This window comes from Oppia nitens, unplaced genomic scaffold, assembly GCF_028296485.1.
Source record: "Oppia nitens isolate AA-2021 unplaced genomic scaffold, nextdenovo-longstitch-racon4-pilon3 scaffold10_pilon_pilon_pilon, whole genome shotgun sequence".
Lineage (NCBI taxonomy): Eukaryota > Metazoa > Arthropoda > Arachnida > Sarcoptiformes > Oppiidae > Oppia > Oppia nitens.
The window spans coordinates 1156857-1179119 of NW_026533189.1; the positions used below are offsets into that span (position 1 = coordinate 1156857).

Here is a 22263-nt window from a genome sequence, read left to right on the forward strand (position 1 = left end):
ATCCACTCGTCAATTGTTTTCAAACTTTATACTCCGGAAACTTCTTTTTTGACTTTTTCTTAGCTTTTTTGTGCAAATGTTTCTCTTTTTGTGGGCTTTGGTCATCAGTGGTGGACTCATGGATACTGTCTTTGGTGACCAGTGTTACGGTAAACCGAGATATTGTCTTTGGACTCTTTCTATCCAATGGCGAGGAAGTGTGCAGTAGTTGTTGGCCGTCTGCAGCTGTGGAGGCAGTGTCTGGCTGTGGATCTGATGATAGAGGCGTCTCAGGTAATGGATCTGTTCTCGCGATAGTTGTTGCGGCAATTGCTGTGGCAGCAGCTCTTCCGGCAGCGACTGACGATTCTGGACAATGTGGCGGAAGCACTACAGATGTGGTAAACACTTGATTAGAAGGGAAGCCATTGTATGAATCAGAGCTTAATCTTAAAGTCTCTTTAGTTTTGAGACTTAATTGTCCGCTAACTGTAAAATCACAGGAGAGGCTTACTGGAAGGGCCTCTTCACTGGCACTTCTAAGCATTGGTTGGCAAACCCCTGACCCATAAAAGGCTGCGTCGCCACTCAGGTCAGTGTCCAAAACACTTCCGTTCTCGTCTTCGTCTCGATTGTTGTCGTGAACTGTGGACGTAGTGGTCGATGTGGTGGTTGATGGCGATGGCGGTTGCATTTGCTGAATCTTTTTGGTGTACGGACACAATGATCCCGTTCCGATGAGTATGGAGCTCCTGGACGGAGAAGGACTGGTATTCAGTTTTAAACAGTTTACAGTTTGAGCACTATTTGTCAATGACTGAACCTCGAAGTTGATGACTGTTGTGGTGGCGGCGGTGGCGGTGGTATACCAGCCATCAGATGGTCTGACTGTCGGTGATGAGCGCCTAAAAGATATGCCAAGTCTTGTTCAACTAAGTGTGATTCGAGTGCACTCAATGCTGAGGAATGGTATGATGTGTGAGCAGATGGCATATGACTACCACGACCTCCACTACTGCTATATAAATGTCTATCAGATTCCGGTTCACTCATACGTATGTCATCGGAACCGGAAGGTGAGAGACCAGTATTTTGAAGCGATTGTTTCTCTAACTGTCTTAAGAGGTCTTCAAGGTTTCTGATCCTAATTGGACCGATGGGAGGCACTGAGTCTTCATCAGAACCGCTCACTTGGGAATCGGCTTTTAAATGACCTAAACCTGTGATTTGAAGCATAAAACAAAACAAATAAATAGTTAATCAATTGATTCATTATTTTTATAGTCATCGGATAATAACAAAATAAGTTTTTTTTTTGTTTTAAACAAATTACAAACAATTCAATTGATTTTCTAAGTTTATGTGCATTGTTTGCTAAATAACTGTTTTTGTTTTATTTATATATTAAATTCAATATCTATTTATAGCACTGGTATCTCATACAGAATACACCAGTGATGTCAGTGAAGTATTGATTTCTATGTCACTCTAAATATCTAATACCTCCGTATTCAGGGATCGAGTCTAAGAAGGCTTTYTTAGCGGCGTCTGATGAAGGACTCTGATGACGGACCAAATCAATGGACCGACCACTGGACGATTGGAGCGCTTCCAGCATATCGTCGTGATATCCATTTCCCAGTCCTTTAAGGCGCTCCATATCACTGAAGGCATCAGAGTTGCGATTGTTGTCCGATTGGCTCTCATTGTTATCCGAGTGACTCAATTCACTCCAACGTTCTTTTAAATGGTTGACCTCAGACTGTGTGGCCGTACCGGCGGCGATGTGTTTGAGTATACCTTTCTCCGGACCCGTCAAATGGTGAGTAATTTTGGATAAATTGTTTGGCGATAACTCWATGAACTGAGAGGTGTCGTTCATTAGCCGGTTGTGTGAATCCAAGTCTGTCTGTGAATCACTTCTCATACTATCCTTTTGTCTTTTCATTTCTTGCATTTTGTCCTCTCTATAGGACGGCATACTTCCAAACGTTATAATGCGAGACACGTTGGCGTCATTGTAGGCATCGCTCTCATTGTTTGCCGAAAACTTGCGATTATTCAACTGTTTCTTCAATTGTCGCTCAGATTTTGATGGCTTCAAACTCTGTCGTCTATAATATGAAATGAAATAACATTTTTAAAACAATTATTTATTAATTTTATTTTATTATATTCTAAATTTTAGATAACAAATCTATTCAATGTGTTATTAAATGATATACAATTAGAATTATATTTTTATATTTTAACTAATTTTACAATATTTTACTATCGCATAATAAACTATTGATTTGTTTTTACAGTAATTTTCAATTTAAATTCAATTAAAACAATGGCATAAATGAAGTGCTTATTGTATTCAATTATCATAAGTGTGAGTGAGTGAGTGTGTATGTGAGTGAGTGAGTGAGTGAGTGAGTGAGTGAGTGAGTGAGTGAATGAGAGAGAGAGAGAGAGAGAGAGAGAGAGAGAGACTTGTCATTAAAGCCATTATCCAAATGGAAGGCTTTATTTGATTCCTCTTTTATTAAGACATTTAATGATATGCTTTGATATTCATTGAGTCAATGAACGAATTGTTGTGTTTTGTGCCAATTGTACGCTTAATCCAAACATTTTTTTATTTCTTTTATTTCCTAATTTAAACAAAAAGCTCTACAAAACTTAAATAATAAAAATGATAATAACAGTAAATGTTTTACTATAAAACAAAAAACCAGTTACTATACAATTGTTTTTTCTTTTATTAAAACCTTCACTTTCAACACAAATGCAATCACAACTTATATAATTGTTTTAACATAAAACTTATTTTTTTTATCACAAAAAAACTATACCATTACATTAACATTAATATTGTTATCAATTATAAACGATTTACAATTATTATTAAATTGTATTTTTTATTTATTTTTATTTTATTTTTATTTTATTTTATTTTTATGCGTTTAGTTATAAAATCAGTGAAACTTGAAATAATTTAGTCAAACAGTATTGCTATCAAATTCTATGTCATTATATTGTATAATATATGGGAAAGTGTGGACCCATTGAAGTGCATTTCGTTTGGTTGATTGAAATGTATAGCAAACAAGTGAGGCATAAGAATCGTCGTATCAATTGATTCATTGAATCATTTATTCTGAATGTGTTTCAGATTCCGCTGTAAAAGCAATCTCAGACCGGCATATAAACACCTGTCCCAACACAACATACAAAAAACAATAACAATACAAATACAACACAACAAACAATAATAGTCTGAAAAAATTTTCTGATTCCGTAGAAATTCATTCAAAACAAGTCATTCAATAGTCGTAACAAAAAATAAGATTTTAATTCTTATACTCAAAGTTTTATTGATATTTCAAACTAAATCTTTAAATATAAAAATAAAATTTTTCGACTTTTGACTTCTCAATCCAAATCTACTATTTTACTAACATATAAAAAATACATCTATTTGTGACATAGACTATGTCGATGATATTATATATAAAATGAAAAATAAATAAAAATTTAACGATTGCTCTCTCTCTCTCTCTCCTCTCTTTGCCACCAAAATTCATATGTTCAATGCATAAACAAATATAATATAAAAATTTTCGATACAATATGTTTTGAAACGACAATATAGTGTGAAAATGTGAGTTTCAATCTGTCATCTCCTGTAATATTTGTGTCAAATAAGTTCTTTGTGAGTGTCACTCAATTATAACATTATCTGAAAAACCAAAAATCTTATCATAAAAATAAATTATATATAAACTATTTTCATAAAAGACGATAATATTTATAAAGTAATGCATTTTTGACTTATTTTTATCAAAATTACTTCATTTACATTATCATTTGTGGCATATAATTAAAATTTATATACAGTCAGACTAAGTCAATATAGTAAAAATAAATGCAATACTTTTGATTATAAAATTAAATATGAATTTAAATTATTAATTATTTACAATTTTATACATTTGATATAAAAATACTGTAGATAATAATAGATAAAATAATGTAGACTATAATAAAAGTTTTATAATTAATGCTTTTTATAAATTAAATAATTTTAATTTCTTTAAAATTAAATATATTTATAATTTATTAGAAACTATAAACAAATGTATTTTAAAATGTGAGCAAAAAAGCAAACAAATCAATAAAATTCTGGTTTGCAATCAATATAAAAAATCTGACGACTCTTTACTACTTATACTGTATAGTATTATGCTTTTTGTGCAAATATATATATATATATATATATATATATATATATATATATAAGTCAAATGTCGTGCCATTTGGTATTTGCCGTACATTACAATTATGTCTAATAACCCATACCTATAACACATGGCCAACAGCGCAAAAAATATGAAAACTCCGCCAACAATGGACACTAATATCATGACCAGATAGGGGGCTCCCAATGACTTTTTCCTATTTTCTGTAAATTATTAAATAAAATATGATTTAATTTATAGTTTAAAGTTAAAGAAAAAACAGTAATTTTTATAATACCGTATTCTTTGATAGTATTTTCTGTTGAATAGGACTCGGAATTTGATGGGTTTTGGGTGGGATTTGTAACTATTGTCGTTTGATTATCTATTATGGGCTCATCTGTGGTCATCACATAATTGGACTCTTGGCTACAGTCAACTCCCATCCAATTTTGATAACAGACACACGTATTAATGTTGGAACAGTCCTATCAAAAGCAATGGTATCAATAAATTGATTGATTATCAAAATTTAGTTGGACTCGACTCCTGCTAATTGATTGGATTCAGTGTTTTAAGTAAATATTGAAAAGTCTTATCCAAATCAATCTAATGATAGCACTATTTGTTGATATTTGTGTTAATCAGTGTTAATATAACTTACTCCATGTCCAGAGCACGTAATCTTCACATCACTAGTCGGACAATCGCCCGGTTCTATGAAAAAGTCAATACTAGTGCACGACTGGTTCACACATATCTGTGGGTAAATATTGAGCAAAAAATAAATAATACAAATAATATACGATATTAGTTAACTTTAAGAAATTTTGTTAGATTTTAAAAATAATATAAATAATTTTGTTGTTCTAAAAAAACTAATGATTATATTATTAAATATAATAAATTGTTATCTAAAAAATACATTGACATACACCTACTTTATGATCAGCACATTTGGTGCCGTCCTGTATGAGTCCCATATTTTCAATGTCGGCCCGAATGGAACCGGTGGCCACTTTGCACTCGTATTCCACTTTCTCTTTGACGACAATAGTTCGCGAGTACTCCTTATCCATGCCTTTAGTAAACGGCGATTGATTGCCAAACTGGCACTGAAGCGAACCACACATAAGATTTCTATAAATGATTTTTAAATAAATAAATAAATTTATTAATTTAATCACAATATGTTGTCAAATATAAATAAAATACAAAATAAGATGATTGACAAAACAGGTATTAGTGGTTTACAGATGAATAAACATAGCATTTAATAAAAGATAGAGTGCTTTGTAAAAACAGACAATCAATTGGACGATTGGCTTACTCTTGAGTACACTTAAGATGGATGCCATTAGTGTCTTGACCGCAATTTCCCCGAGCATTTCCCTGAGCATTGAATTGCTGAAAGCAGATGAGCTCCGAAGCTCGGGAACCCTTTCCCCAAATTACTGAACATTGGTTGTCAAGAGTGGGACACTCGCCGTGAAAACAGAATCCTTTGCCGTCTTTACAAGAATTGCCATTTTTCTTGTATATGTCTGGAGGACACTAACAATAACAACAAAATATAATAATAAATCAATAGTTAAGTGCTTTAGTTATTTCATCGATGCATTTATATTAGTACAGCACTTACAGTCCCACTTTTGCCATCACATACTTCAGGCAAATCGCATTCATCATTGGAAAGCCTACAGACGTGACCCAATGGCTTCAACTATTGATATATCAATTAAATAGTTGAAATCAAACTCTTTATAACTGTCTAATAAACAAAACAAACACTAATTAGGTTTATCTTACCTTACAGTTGACACAACAGGGTCCGGATGAACACTCGGCTTCCTGTTTGAGTTTACAAGTGATTGGATCACAACAGGGATCCCTTTCCAAACAATCGTGAAACGATCCGCAATCGCAATCTTCGTCCTCCTCAACAATTGCATTACCGCACGATTTGAAATCCTCCAATTGGTTCGGTTTGTTTAATAGGCATATCCCGTGACCCATCTGTAGGGCATTATTATACTCCTCGACAGAGCACTGGGAAAAGTGATAGGGCTGTACACGATCTTCACCTAATATATTCTTAGCCATTATACAACCCCACCAGTCGTTGCACTTACAGCTACCTGAGTGTCATTTAAACAAAATAATCAAAATCACTGTAAAAATTATTATTATAAACTAATTGTACGACAGATACATACTTTTATCATCCTTACTGTCCTCATCGTGACCCATACCTATGTTATGACCCAACATATGAGTCACAGTACTGGCAACTAAATGAGGCTCATATATGCTGGAGTCAATACTAATGGCCACAGCTTTGGCAGTGCAAATAGTATCAGGAACAGCCATACCAACTTCACCTCCACTAAAAGGCTTTCCTCTATTTAAAACATTTAATTAAAACATTAATTAAAACAAATCTATAATAAATCTAAAAGAATATTAATTAAGAAAATTTAGTGTATATTATATCACTATTATTAGTACTATTAATATAAATATTCAATTAGTATATAAATTTAATTTCTTAATAATGAAATATAAATTAAGAACATTTTGTTATATAATACCAGTGTTTGTATTTGAATAGCTAATGTTATTTGAAAGATATTTTCCAACAAAAATACTAAACAAAAAACAAAAGAAAATAAATCAAAAATGTATTTTAAGTTTTATATTTAACTTTGTTTTAAATGAGTTGAATGCAATGTTTTTGCGATAAGAAAAATGATAGCAATTTTATGTATAAGTTTTTAGTAAAGTAACTGAAATGAAATGGAAGACAAAGTTTATTGAATTGAAAAAATGATAAAATACATTGAATATTGCATTTGAAGTTTGCCATAAATGCCAAACTTTAAAAGTTATATATGATTATGCTAAACACAATCATCTAAATATATGCATATATTGTATATATATATAATAAAATATAATATGTATTGATAATATATGTTTTAAGAAATCATTGAATTTATTTTACACAAATTGTTTCAATAAAACCTTTTTAACAAATAAAGTATTTTATGACAAAATACGTTGAATTTCTTTAAGCCAATTGAAACAATAAATACAAATTACACAATAAATTGTTTTGTTGTTCACTACAAATGAAGTTGATTTAAATTTAAGACAAATTCATTATTATATGGTCTTAAAAATTTTGTATTACAAAAATCAAAATCATTTACAATAATTTGAATCTATTTTTATATTAATATTTTTTTACTTTATTTGATATTTCTATTATTAATCGCATAGACTAAAAGTAAAACTTTAAATTTTATGATTAATTTTATTTTCATAATAATATTGCAAATATAAAAATAAATGTAAAATGTGTTGACATTTTGAGAAAATTACATTTAATTTTGAAGATTGCATACAATTTAAGTTAATGTAAAACAATAAAAACATTTTGTTTTTCTTTTTTGTTATATTTATCATAACTTATATAAAGATCTTTGATATAATTTTTATGTTAACTGAGCACAACTTATATAGTTTTATAATATTATAGTAAAACAAAAAATAGTGATCCAATATATAGATATTTAAGTTGATTAATTGAAAATATATTTTGCTTTGTATCACACATATGAAGCCAACGGCACAATAATAACTCAATAGTAATAAAGTAATGTTTCTGTATTTTTAGGGGATTTCAGAATTATATATTAAGAGATAGATATATAGATTAATAGATTGAAAAATATATGTGTGTATGTATGTATGTGTGTGTGTGTCTATGTGTGTGTATGTATGTGTGTGTRTGTATGTGTGTATGTGTGTGTGTGTCTATGTGTGTGTATGTATGTGTGTGTATGTATGTGTGTATGTATGTATGTGTGTGTGTGTGTGTGTGTGTGTGTSTATGTGTGTGTATGTATGTGTGTGTATGTATGTGTGTATGTATGTGTGTGTGTGTGTGTGTGTGTGTGTGTGTGTGTATATATATATATATATATATATATATATATGTATGTATGTATGTATGTATGTGTGTGTGTGTGTGTGTGTGTGTGTGTGTGTGTGTGTGTAGAGAGAGAGAGAGAGAGAGAGAGAGAGAGAGAGAGAGAGATAGAGAGAGATAGAGAGARAGAGAGAGAGAGAGAGAGAGAAATTTACAGCATATTTTGAGTTTGCATTTAATTTGAGCACAAAATTGATTTTTTGTGAGTCGTTGACGACAAACAATAAATGCAATTCTTGTCTTTGAGCACTAAAAATGTTTTTTCGTTAACTTATTTTATATGTTTAAAAGTAACATAACACACACACACACACACACACACACACACACACACACACACACACACTCACACACACACACACACACTCTCTCACACACACACACACACACACACACACACACACACACACACAAACATACATACAAACACACACACATACACATCTATATATTCAAATATTTGAAAAAACCATTTTAAATGTATATTTGCTTTATTTTTATCAAATCAGTTCATCATATTTTTTATGCATTTTTCATTCAATATGCAAAAAAATTTAAAAATATATGCAAAATAATAAGCATATATCAATAAAATTAAAATATTATACAATAAATTGTTAACCTAAATTTTTATTTTGTTAATTTTTACAAAATATTAAATATAAATAATAAAATTATTAATTTATTAAACAATTGTTTCAAACAATGCTTTCTTGACGGCAATTAAATAAAAATAAATTTATATTAAATTTCACGACAGAAAATATAAGACCAAAAAAAGAAATAATTGTCATTTAGGTTATAATAACATACATTTTTAGAGATATATTCAACTTGTTATATATAATACAAGATATTAGCAAAAATATAAGTTATATATAATAACTAAATAATATTTTTGTGTTGTTATAATAATAAGATTTTTTTGTTGGTGTGTCGAGTGTTTCTTATAAGATATAAAATGCTTTCAAATATATATATACAATGTTTGGCACAAGTGTTATATACCACACTATATATAAAAATGTTATTATATATATGTATTATACAGTATATACTATATATAAAGATTTATATAAAGAATAGAAACTATTTATTACTATACTGTATAAAAATATATAGACATCTTATTTGGAGTCTATATATATATATATATATATATATATATATTGTATATATATTCTGATATTCTTGTTTTGCACAAGAATTTCAAAAATAGTAAGAAATGATCAAAATATGTAACAAAAAATGTCTTAATAATAAACACTGTTTAGTAGTGTAGCCATTCTTGTGAATCAAACAAATAGCGTGTTGTTGTTGTTGACGATCAATATCATAAATGTCAACAACAAAAACAAGTGGTGGTATAACTATATAAAGATATGTTATTTCTCTCTCTCTCTCTCTCTCTCTCTCTCTCTCTCTCTCTCTCTCTCACACACACACACAYACACACACATACATATACATAACGTAATCTTCTTTGCATTTATTATTAAATTATTATTCAAATTTGTTATCACTTTTGATATGTTTAACATTCAATACATTTTTCATCCAAAATAATTTCATTTGCTTAGTCTTAAAAATAATATTGTTATGAAATTCAAACAATTTCTTGGAAAAGTCAATTATGTTTTCTATTCTTTAAAATTCTTTAAATTCAATATAATTTATGCAATATTTAAATAACTTTTATATTTAACTAATTTTCAAAATCAAACAATACTGTATTACTAATACTGCATTTAATTAACGTCTATTTATAGTATTTTAAAAGGAATACCAATAAATAAAATAAGATTTTATTTATTCAATTGTTTTAATTTTATAAAATATTTAATGATATATTAAGTATACGGCGTTTGCTAAATTTAAAGTTTTAGTAATAAATCACAGTTTTTGATTAAATTTTATTTTAAATGGACTAAATATAGATATCATTTATAATAAAAAATAAAATGAAATCATTTTAATCAAAGACTTATTAAAATAAATTAATATATAGAATAAATGTATGAAGTATTGGCTCATTAAATGTAAAATTGTCTAAATTCATGAGGCATTCAGTAATTTATTTTTAAATACTGCTTTTGAGTGAATAATCAAAATTATTTTTAAAAACACTTTTTACATACTAATGTGAAATATAGAAAATCTTTATAATGTCAACAATAGATTTATTATATAATAATATAATTTAGTTGATTTTCTTTGTTATTTAAAATAAAAAGTAAAAAAATAAATAATATAACTTATTCTGTAATACAGAATACTGTCTATTTATATAACATTTCATATTAAACAAAAAAAATTTATTAAGCATATAGTTTTATAATTTTAATTAAATTTTAAAAATAAATATTTGACTTTCTATATGTAGATTTCATATGTATAGCAATAAAACATTGTATTCATTCAATAGAATAGTTATAAAAAATTAAAAATACAGTATATTATAGTACTATTAATACATTGATGAATAGGAAATCAAATATGAAATGTTTAATTTATATTATGTATGAAATCAAATAAAAAACTAAGGCAACTATATGGTTATTATTATTATTATTATTATTATTATTACTACTATTATAATATAAAAAGGTTATTGAACCGGCTTTTTGTTAACGAAATTGAGTCAATAAAAAATGTATGATTTATTAAAATTTAGTTTAATGTTTATGAGAGTAAATATTAAGATTTTAATATTATTAAAAATAGTAAAAAATAAAATGTAATAAAAATGTTTGTTAGACATTAGACATACAGTAGTAGATGAGTGGCATCGGCGTGAACTTTATAAAGTTTTTTGGAGGCATATTCCATAAAGTTGAGCAAAGTTTGTCTAACGTTGTCGTTCACATCGATTTGATTACCGTAAGCCCACGTCTCCACATAGACTACCGATACCCGAGTATTGATGAGTCGGAAGTAGACGTCCACACAGTTGATGATTTGTAGAGCATCGTTGACCACATCGGTTCGGGACATATTGCGGGCGTCAAACTGTTTTTCAAACGACAAATTGTATGATTAATATATTTGTGTAAACAGGTCTCGCATTTTTCATGTCAAGTATTTAATAGTTTGAAATATATATATATAGACAATGTCGTGTCGACACAAAAAAAAAACTATACAAACCATGTCTTTGTCGAGTATTAGCGCTAATTCCACGTACTTTTCGACGGCTCTAACGTCTCGCTTGGGTTTAGTGGCGACAGCGGGAGGTCTCCTCCGGTACTGTTTGAACCCCCACTCATGCATACGGCTATTACCGCACATGTGTCTGGACTTTGTTTCTGAAAAGTAGCGATAAATGACGTGCGGATGTCTTTTCTGTAATCCAGTTATGATAGTCCAGTCATGTTATCATATATAACGGTAATAGTTATGATAGTTATGATGTCAATCGTGGATTGCATTTCCAGTTATTTAATAGTCCAGTCGTGTGTTGTGAGGAAAGAGGCAATAGTTTCAAAAATAAATCCAAGTATTAGTCATATATAACCTTAATATTTGCCTCAGTTTTGAGCCGTAATGAGCCATCACTTACAGATAGGTCGCCGCCAACAAATGGGTGTATCACAAAAGTTTGGTTCAGCACATGTATGACACCACTGGATAGTTTTAAGATGATATACATGTAATTATATAACCAATAATATGGCCATTAAAGGAGTAACAAATCGGAAAAATAAAATAAATTATTAAAGACATAAATGTTGTTTTAATATCAGTTTTTACAACAGATATTATTTATAAAGATATCTCATTAATTAAATTTATGGTGTGCTAAACAATAATTAAAATCATAAAAATAATAAAAATAGTATATTATATTATACAGTGTTTCTGAAGTAATAAATTTGATGAAAAAAGACAAAAATAATAAAACTAAGAGATGAATAATAATGGGTATCGTTAAACAAAATGCAATACAAACATTGAATATAATAATAATAATATTATTATAATAATAATAATACAAACTTTTTTAAGACATAAGGATATTGTGCCAAATGATAATAAAATGTATATTTCATACAAACAGAGTAATACTATATATGCGTTGAGAGAGACAAAACGCGAGGGAAACACATTATTTGCAAAATTTAGTTAATTTAATAAATAATAATAAATACTATTATGTAAATCATTGCTTATCATAACATTACAAATGCAAATGAGTTGATAAAATGAGAGAAAGAGACAGACAGACAGACAGAGAGAGAGAGAGAGAGAGAGAGAGAGAGAGAGAGAGAGAGAGAGAGAGAGAGAGAGAGAGAGAGAGAGAGAATATAGAATAATGTGAACCTAATGCCATTGCAAGTCCTAAAAGCAGCCACACCACCTGGGTGATCTCTGATAGTACCATGGTAGTAACAGTGCTCTATTTCCTATATTATATATTAAATATTTGTAAGATTTATAATAATATTAATAATATCTTAACCACTTGATATGTTATAACTAAAAAAGTATATGTTAACTAAATATTAAGACATYACAATTATTATATGAGTAAAATTTTTATAGACAACAAAATAAATTTAATTATGTTGCTATTTTGTTGTTGTTRTTTTTGTTGTTACAATATTCATATATAATAATGTTGTTGTTGTTTGTGGCACAAGTGCTATGAATGTGTCTGTCCATTACAATAACTATGCGTTTCATAAATTCATGTGCGATAAACTATGCCTTTTAATGGCAATGTATCAAAAACTTTACTATATCTGCATAATAATAGTCGTTAAAAATAATATGTTTTCAAATAGATAAACTTATATCGCTATCGACTCATTTTAACAATATATTTTTTAACATTATAACAAAATTTCTGACTTTAAATCATCACTCAATTTAAAACTAATTAAATAAAATGAACAAAAATATTMCAATAAAATTAATTTATTAAATAATTCAACAAAAAATTTAAACTAAAACAAATTTAATTATAATAAGTATAAGATTTAGTGAATTATTGAGAGACATCACTATATAATACAGAAATGGTTTATCGAAATACTTTAATATTAAGTAACATATGAGAGATGAGGGCATTCATTCAAAATGCATTTTCAACACAAAAATGTTAAATCGATTGTCTATACTGGAGGTCATAATTTAAAATATGTCGATTTTTTTATTATTTGTTGTTTTCCTAGATATATATCATGTATAAAGTAAACCTCTTTTTTTTAGTACACATCCAAAAATTGTATTTATTTATTGTAAAGGACTTGTCAAAGAATATATAGAATTTAGTCAAAAATTTATAAATTATTTTGTTTATCAATAATATTAAAATAATATACTAATTATATAATTAAAAGTTTAAGATTATTTCTGATTATATATAAATATTTAATAAATCTTATTTTTGCAAATTATTTTATTTCTAATTCTATATTTTTAATAATTWAAAATATTATCAGTATACACAATATAAACAATTTATTTTCATGACAGGTACTTTATTTATAATGTATTTATATTTGCTTTTTATCAATATAAATGTTATGAGACAATAAAAAGCTTATATTGCTTATGTGCCCACATATACTGTATTTGTRATGCATTTTTATGCACTCAAAACTTTAAATACTAAAAAACAATTGTCTAACCGTAAATTCGATGCATTTGCGATGATAGTCAATGTATATATATATGTGTGTGTGTGTATGATATGTTGATGTTTGTTTCTTTTAAAATATTATTTCAAGTTTTTTGCCCAAAAACGACTATAATATTATATACTGTATATAAAATATATAGTATTAAAACAATATATTTATTCAGCAAAAAAAAAATAACAAAATAAGTTAGTGAAAAATTAAGGTGTATTTGTGTTTATAGTTCAGAGAAATAGTAAAATAGATTTTTGAGATTTTTATAATATATACGGTATATAAATATATTTTTCAATTTTAGTAAACATTTTGAAMATTTTGAACATTTTGTCAAAGAATATTCTGTATATATATACTTAAATATACAAATAAAGCACAGTATAAGCTATTGTAAAAACGGTGTCCATTTAAATGGTATAATAGAAAAAAATGTTTTGTAAAGATATGTCATTACCTGAGTTGATATTTGTTGGGCGCCTTCGGGTAAAAAGTGCTTCTGTATTAGATTTGGTGCTAAAAGATGTCTGAAATAGCATTTAAAAAGATAAGAATAAATACATACAAAATAAATAACTAATATTACAAATATTTCAATACAAAAATCATACATTCACTGACAGTTTATACTGTACTATATATAATATAAAACGTTTAGGAAATAAATGTTTGGCATTCAATTGATATGTCATTTTATGTTTGACACAACAAATCAACAATAATTGAATCTAATTTGTTGCCAAAAACTATGTGTCTATCTGTTTATATGTAAGTTATGTTTAGTATTGTTTTGTGAAGCAAACTAATCATTTGAATGACAGCCTAAAATAACTCCTAGTTTTTTACGTTTAAAAAAACTAGCGTTAAGTGAGATAAATTTGGTGACAATATCACAACATGACATCACCGGTACATACATATTGAGCTCCAACTCCAGTCTGAACTTGTAATTAAAGGCTTTGATGAGCAAAGTTGTCTTATTGTAGTGTTTGCCAGTCTATGGGATAAATAAAACACAAACAATTCAGTTAATTAACACATCTATAGATTGATATCACAAGTCATTTAATCAAATTCTGTGTTAACATTGTAATAATAATAATAATAATAATAATAATAATATCAAATGATATCAAGTATTTCATTGCTAACAAATGTTACGCTAATTAGTGTCTGACAGTAAAAAATAAATTATCCATAAAAATGAGATATCAGTTAAATAATACAAACCCGATTGGCAGTCGTATCTCTGGTGGAAATACCAGTTTTGGTCAGTTCCCTCACCTGAACCGGGTATATGACTTCAAAAAAACGACTCGGAATACTAGATATAAGGCGATTGTTTTCCGGGAACCGTAGTCTTAACCGCTCCGCTTCCTCTGCAATCAAATAACATTTAATTTTAATAGACAATCAATAAATAAATAAACAAATAAAACATAAAGTAATTTAATAATAATTATTTTTAAATAATAAAATATACTCAACAAACATAATGTAATATAAAAAATAACAAAAATATACTTTTAATTTGATAATGTTAGATTAGTAAAAATATATATATTATTAACAAACAATATAGAGTACAGTAATAGTATTTTAAATTAACATAATGATGTACTATTCAATTAGGATAATTATAATTATCACAATAGTAAAGAATATAAATTCTAAATAAAAACAATTTAATTTATTTGATCACCATTTTTCAATTTAATAGTATATAAAAAAGTATTCAAACATTTCTAATTAATAAAATGTATAAATAGTTGTGTTTAATATTTTAATACAACTAATTTTTAAAATTAATTATATTAGTGATAAAATTAAATAGTAACACATTGTTTACATTTATAATAAAATATAATTGTTTTTAAAGTAAACAATATCTTTACATTGAGTATTTGATAAATATATAATTAAATTGATTATAATCAATCACAATTTGTCACTAAAATAACTTTACTTTTAATAATTATACTAAAAAAAACTAATTGAATTGGAAGTGAATTAAAAAATAAAACATGAATTATATTATATGTTTTCTATTTTCAGTTATATAAAACACATTGAAAATTGCTATCATTTTAAAATTAAGCTAAAATACTCTATTTTTTGCAAAAACCACAACAAATACAATGATATTCTATAATGTATTGTAAAGTTCTATATAATACTGATATATCCAGCAGAGAATTGTCTAAAAAATAAGCGAAAAACATGATTATTGTATCATAAGTTTCACTTATATTGTATAATAAATAATATGGTTTTTATATTCATACAAATACTTTTCAACAAACGATATACAAATTTGAATACAAAAACCAAAAGCAATAATATATTCAAAAAATAAAAATATTTTCTTTTATATTATGTAAAAAAGMAAAAATTGAAAAAATTGGTTCAATTGATGTCTGATTTCTCGATATTGTAAAACATATCGTTTTTAACAATTGATAAAATAAAGTAAATTTTAAATATTTTGATTTCCAATTTGGTAGAAAATAAATTTTTAACGACTAATAACATATTATTTTATGAATTGATTAGATTTGATTTAAAATTTTATATTAAAATTTAATTAGTATTAATAATAAGCTAAATATTGTGTGATTTATTAGTCTAATATTCTAATTGAGATTATATTTATACAAATTATATATTAAATAAAATTTATACTTCAATTTTAGTTAATAATCAAGTATAGAATTTGACTTAAATATTGGGAAAAAATAATTATAAATAAAAAAAATTATTATTAGTTCAAAATTTTTATATGTACTGTATATGATATTAAATATACAGTATTTATATATTAAATTATTACATGAGACCGAGAGATAAATGCTCGTAAAATAGAGTATATTATGTAATGAACTAATAAACTATAATAATATATTATTTTAATAATAAGTTAGTAGTAAATTGTAATAAATAATAGTAATAATTTTGAAATTAGAAATGAAAAATATTCAAATTATTTCTATCATGTAATATACTGTACTATACAGTATATATAATATATAATAATTGAATACTGTATATAAATTATATGTATATATTGAATGAGATATTATAAACATTTGGTGGCAATCATTAATCATTGAGCGATGATCTCATTAACTCTAATAATTACTTTAACGCCCTCTCCTTTGAAGGCAACGTTAAAGGCATCTAAAGTTTGTTTGAATGGAAATCGATGTGAAATCAATGGTTTGAGCTGTACTTTACCAGAGCTGACCAATTGTATTGCCAAAGGAAAACAATTTCGGTAACGAAAAGAACCCATAACTGTAACCTCTCTAATGGCCGCCGTAGACATCGGCAGATTCATGTCTTTAGGTCCGTGACCGGTCAATAGGACAGTACCACCATCTTTGGTACTCAACATTGCCAATCTGACCATCTTCGGTGCGCCACTACATTCAAGAGTTATATCAATTGGTTTACCCATTAGCTGATGCACTGTTTGTATTAGTTGTTCTTCATTGCCATCTTTATGAACTTGTAGTATCTCATCGGCACAGATAGATTTGGCCAGTTTTAGGCGATTCATATTAGTGTCTAATACAATAACCCGAAGTGATCCAAACGCTTTAGAGATCATCATTTGAAACAAACCAATAGGACCGGCACCCGTCACCATAACAGCTGATCCGCCCTCAACACCGGCTCTTTTGGCAGCATATAAGGCAACAGATAGCGGTTCAATCATAGCTCCTTCTTCGTCAGTGATATTGTCGGGCAGTTTGAACGTGAAATCTGCCGGATGTATGAAATATTGGGTTAGAGTTCCGTCATAGGGAGGCGTCGCGTGGCATAAGATTTCATCGCATAGGTTGTACTGACCATCTTTGCAATAGGCACACAGTCTACACGACACTGCAGGTTCACAACACACCCGATCACCCACTTTAAAATTTTTAACGCCTGATCCGACAGCAGCTACCTGTGCACTAGTTTCGTGTCCCATAATAATAGGATTTTTGAGCACAAAATTTCCAATAAATCCATGTTTCCAATAGTGTACATCTGATCCACAAATGCCAACACATAATGTTCGCAATAGTAGTTCATTAGGTCCGGGCATTGGTGGTATTGGTTTGTCTTCAAGTCTCAAATCATTCACTTTATGCAAAACTGCCGATATATTGGTTTTTGGTTGCGGTATCTTATTATTACTTTTAATATGACTGCTGTCACAAATTGTCGCTAATTGGATGTAACGCTTAAAGACAATTGGATGTGAAATCAAATAATTTGTCAAATATTTGCCATAATTTTGAAATATAAATGACGGCCACGAATGTTGCTGATGATGAAGACATTGGTCTCTTAATATCATTAATATTGATTGCATTTGACATGAGATTTCAATTAATAATCACTTATTTTTCAATTACAAATTATTTATAATACAACTAATACACTAATAATTTGTAAAATATATTATAAATTAATGTTTATATTTAATTAAAATCAATAAAACAGGTATTAATCAATCAATTATCAATAGAATGAATCAATTGATTCAAATTTATTGAATGCAATGATATTATTGTATAATCGGTAATATTATAGATATTTTGTACAGTGTTTTATAAATATAAGATTTCTCGCGCTATCCTTATTGCTGTTATTTATGCTAACTATACGTACAATATATTTCAATACACAGAATATTAGGCAACTTTTATATATAAAAAATCTCTGTATTTTAGTTTTTTCTATTGACTCGACTTTCTTGTGTTTTAAACAACAAAATACTATACAATAGTAAGAAAACGATAGAAAAATATGAAAAAGTGAATCATTATGTGAACTAAAGAAAAGTCTGAAAAGATATAAAAATAAAAGAAAATCTCTTCCTTTTCAGTGATAATGAATAGAAATAATACAATAGTATTGAATGAGAGAAATGTTTGTAACGAATAGATTTTATAATAATAATAATAATAATAATAATAATAATAATAATAATAATAATAATAATAATAATAATAATAATAATAATAATAATGGCAATTGTTTGATGATTAAAAAGCACTATATTAAATAATTATCAATTTGTATATGATTTGCAATTTGTCTATAAATATAATTATGATTGAAATTACAATATTAAAAATAAAATCTTATTTATCTTTTATAATAATAGTATCTATCGGTATAAAATATTTTCTAATTATTAATTAAAGTCTAACTTTCTGAAAATATTATGATATTTATTTGGAAACATAAATAAAAAATATAATTAGTAAATATAAATGTAAATTCATATATTTATTATATATTTTAAATATCTTTGTTTACTTTTAATTAAAATAAATTTTTAGTGCTAAGTTCAAAAATTGTTTCTAATATATATATAATAAATAATTAAGATAGTTATATTTTACAAAATTTTATTTTTTTAAATGCTAAATAAATATCACTAATAATTTAAATGGCAAAAAATATAAACATTATTGATTATATGTTTTTATTATATACAGTGTTTTTAGGCTTTAATGACATAGTATTTTGGTTTTAATGATGAGATTAATAATTTTTTTAGTTTAAACACAGTTAAAGAAAAAATAATAGGTTTTATTTTATGAAAATTTCATAAATCTTTTAGCTTAACGGCATTAAATTCAAGTGTAAAAATTGCTGACCATTAATAATATACTCTAAATATTTCTAATAATCAATATATAATAAATAAAAGGTTATGAACTTATTTTTAGTATTTATAAACCAAAAGACTAAAAGAAATATAAAAATATGGAAAAAGTTAGTAAAAAATTAAAAGAATTGTATCTTATGTTATGAGTGAATGATAAATGAAAATGTCATTCAATTGTGAAATTTAATTCAAAATGTTAAGGATTGCCATCAAAATGGGAAATGGATGGCAAATATAAACTATAAAAAACAGAGTCATCTTTTTTGTAATAAAATGAAAAATTTTGGAAAATAAAGTTGAAAACAGTGGAAAATATAGAATTTTTGACATATATATAAAAGATAAATAGATAGATAGATAAACAGTGAGTGAGAGAGAGAGAGAGAGAGAGAGAGAGTCATGGGTTTGATAAGAATGACTTATTTGGTGCACCGGTAGTATTGAATGCAGAACTTACCCCCACGTCTGTTGTCATCATTAAAGTCATCTCTTATGCCATCGACATCAGTGGCTAATTGTTAGATGAATGAGGCATCACATGAAACAAATAGAAATTATATATTATTTTGTAATTTGATATCAAATGTTAACAATAGTTATATAAAATAAAATAAAAATTATCACTAATACAACACAATAAAATCAAACTAATAATTATCATTTAAATTGCATTTAACATAATTCTTGTTAAATCCATTGTCTTTATAAAATATAGTAAAAATAATTTATGTTTAAAACTCTAATAGCTTTAAAATTATTTATGATGTAATATAAAGTGCAGCTGTAAATTATTATATTATATGTCACTTATATTTTAGTTTATTATATTTGCTATATATAGATAAAACATATATATTTTAAAAAATAAAGTTTGGGTAATATCGTAATATATTGTATATTACGTTTTAAAGATTAACAACCAGACTATTTTATTGTTAAATTGTTAWATAAAATATAAGACATTTTTACTATAATATATTTTGCTATCATTAATAAACAATATGAATTGATTATTGTTAATATTGAAGTTTTTTCTATAAAATCAATTTAATTAACAAACAATGACCGATATTATGGTTTCATTGACTTAATTAATATAAAATTAAATTTAAAATGACGTTAAATAAATTATAATAAATTTGTCGCTAAAATTGTGATCAATAAAGCTATTAACTGTATGTTAGTTATAATTTTTTTTGTTGATTAAAACAATATAAATTTATCGTCTAATATTGATACAATTTATTTTACCATACAATTAGAGATAAGCAAATAAAAAGTTTCTAATAAATTTTCACTGAGAAAGTTTCTAGAAAATTTCTCAGGAATATTATAATTTACTACTTTATATAAATTTAGTACACTACAATACAAAATGTAGTACCTATATATAAAATAATTATAATTATTTAATAATAATCAGTTTTGTAAAATTTTATTATATATAAATCATAGTTTAATATAATTAAATTAATTAATTTTTTATTTTAATTAATAATTAAAATACTAATAATAATATTTTATTATTACTTATAAAAACAATGTATTGTTACAAGATAACAAATATCTAGATAACAAAATTAACATTGGGATCCCATAGATAGAAATTTCTCTATTATTTTATAAATTTCTCTTTTTTTTGCCAACACTTAGCAAACATTACAATAATTTACATTAATATAATATAACATTTGTATATATAAAGAAAAAAATTATAATATTTATAATTGAATAAAATAAAAATAAAATATGCCATTATTATTTATTTTTTAAAATAATTATATCTCAAATGTCATAAAAAAATCTTTTATATTACTATTTTTATACATACTGTATATATATATAAAGGAAAGTAATCACGAATATAGTGATTAAAAACTACCAGTGCTCACTGTATATGAACTCATATACTATACATTGTATACTGTATAAATTATATAGACAATGCTATGTATTATATTGAATATGAAATACTATACTTTAGAATATAGTAAAATAGATGTATGTGTATGTGTATGTGTATGTGTATGTGTATGTGTATGTGTATGTGTATGTGTATGTGTATGTGTATGTGTATGTGTATGTGTATGTGTATGTGTATGTGTATGTGTATGTGTATGTGTATGTGTATGTGTATGTGTATGTGTATGTGTATGTGTATGTGTATGTGTATGTGTATGTGTATGTGTATGTGTATGTGTATGTGTATGTGTATGTGTATGTGTATGTGTATGTGTATGTGTATGTGTATGTGTATGTGTATGTGTATGTGTATGTGTATGTGTATGTGTATGTGTATGTGTATGTGTATGTGTATGTGTATGTGTATGTGTATGTGTATGTGTATGTGTATGTGTATGTGTATGTGTATGTGTATGTGTATGTGTATGTGTATGTGTATGTGTATGTGTATGTGTATGTGTATGTGTATGTGTATGTGTATGTGTATGTGTATGTGTATGTGTATGTGTATGTGTATGTGTATGTGTATGTGTATGTGTATGTGTATGTGTATATTTTTGTATCTGTTTAGGATGTGTCATGAAATGCCATTCACCATCAATGCATTTACATTTGTGGAGCACTTGTATGTTATTATTGCAGTGGACTTATATCTATAAGCATTATATAAGCACATAGTGTGTGCAAACGGCAGTTTATTTGAGGCATTTTCCTATGTATTAATACTATATTTATAATATAATCGGTTAATATAAAACAGTGTTATATACTGTAGATATGTGAGCGCAAAATAGA

The 22263-nt window shown here is 26.5% G+C and overlaps 2 protein-coding genes across 2 annotated transcripts; both read right to left on the bottom strand.

The window, feature by feature from the left end:
- LOC128966267 (disintegrin and metalloproteinase domain-containing protein unc-71-like) lies at nt 1-11714 on the bottom strand. Its single transcript, XM_054313119.1, has 13 exons — nt 11347-11714; nt 10970-11208; nt 6422-6606; nt 6015-6343; nt 5848-5928; nt 5536-5759; nt 5147-5345; nt 4870-4965; nt 4504-4693; nt 4327-4429; nt 1483-2093; nt 803-1199; nt 1-731 (listed from the first exon to the last, which is right to left on the bottom strand). Exons 1-13 carry the CDS (start codon nt 11485-11487, stop codon nt 20-22), a joined length of 3507 nt encoding a protein of 1168 aa, XP_054169094.1. The 5' UTR covers nt 11488-11714; the 3' UTR covers nt 1-19.
- A 5182-nt stretch (nt 11715-16896) lies between these two features.
- Nucleotides 16897-18183, bottom strand: LOC128965090 (sorbitol dehydrogenase-like). The gene has a single exon (XM_054311745.1). The coding sequence runs from the start codon at nt 18181-18183 to the stop codon at nt 16939-16941; it is 1245 nt and encodes a 414-aa protein (XP_054167720.1). The 3' UTR covers nt 16897-16938.
- Nucleotides 18184-22263: the final 4080 nt, after the last annotated feature.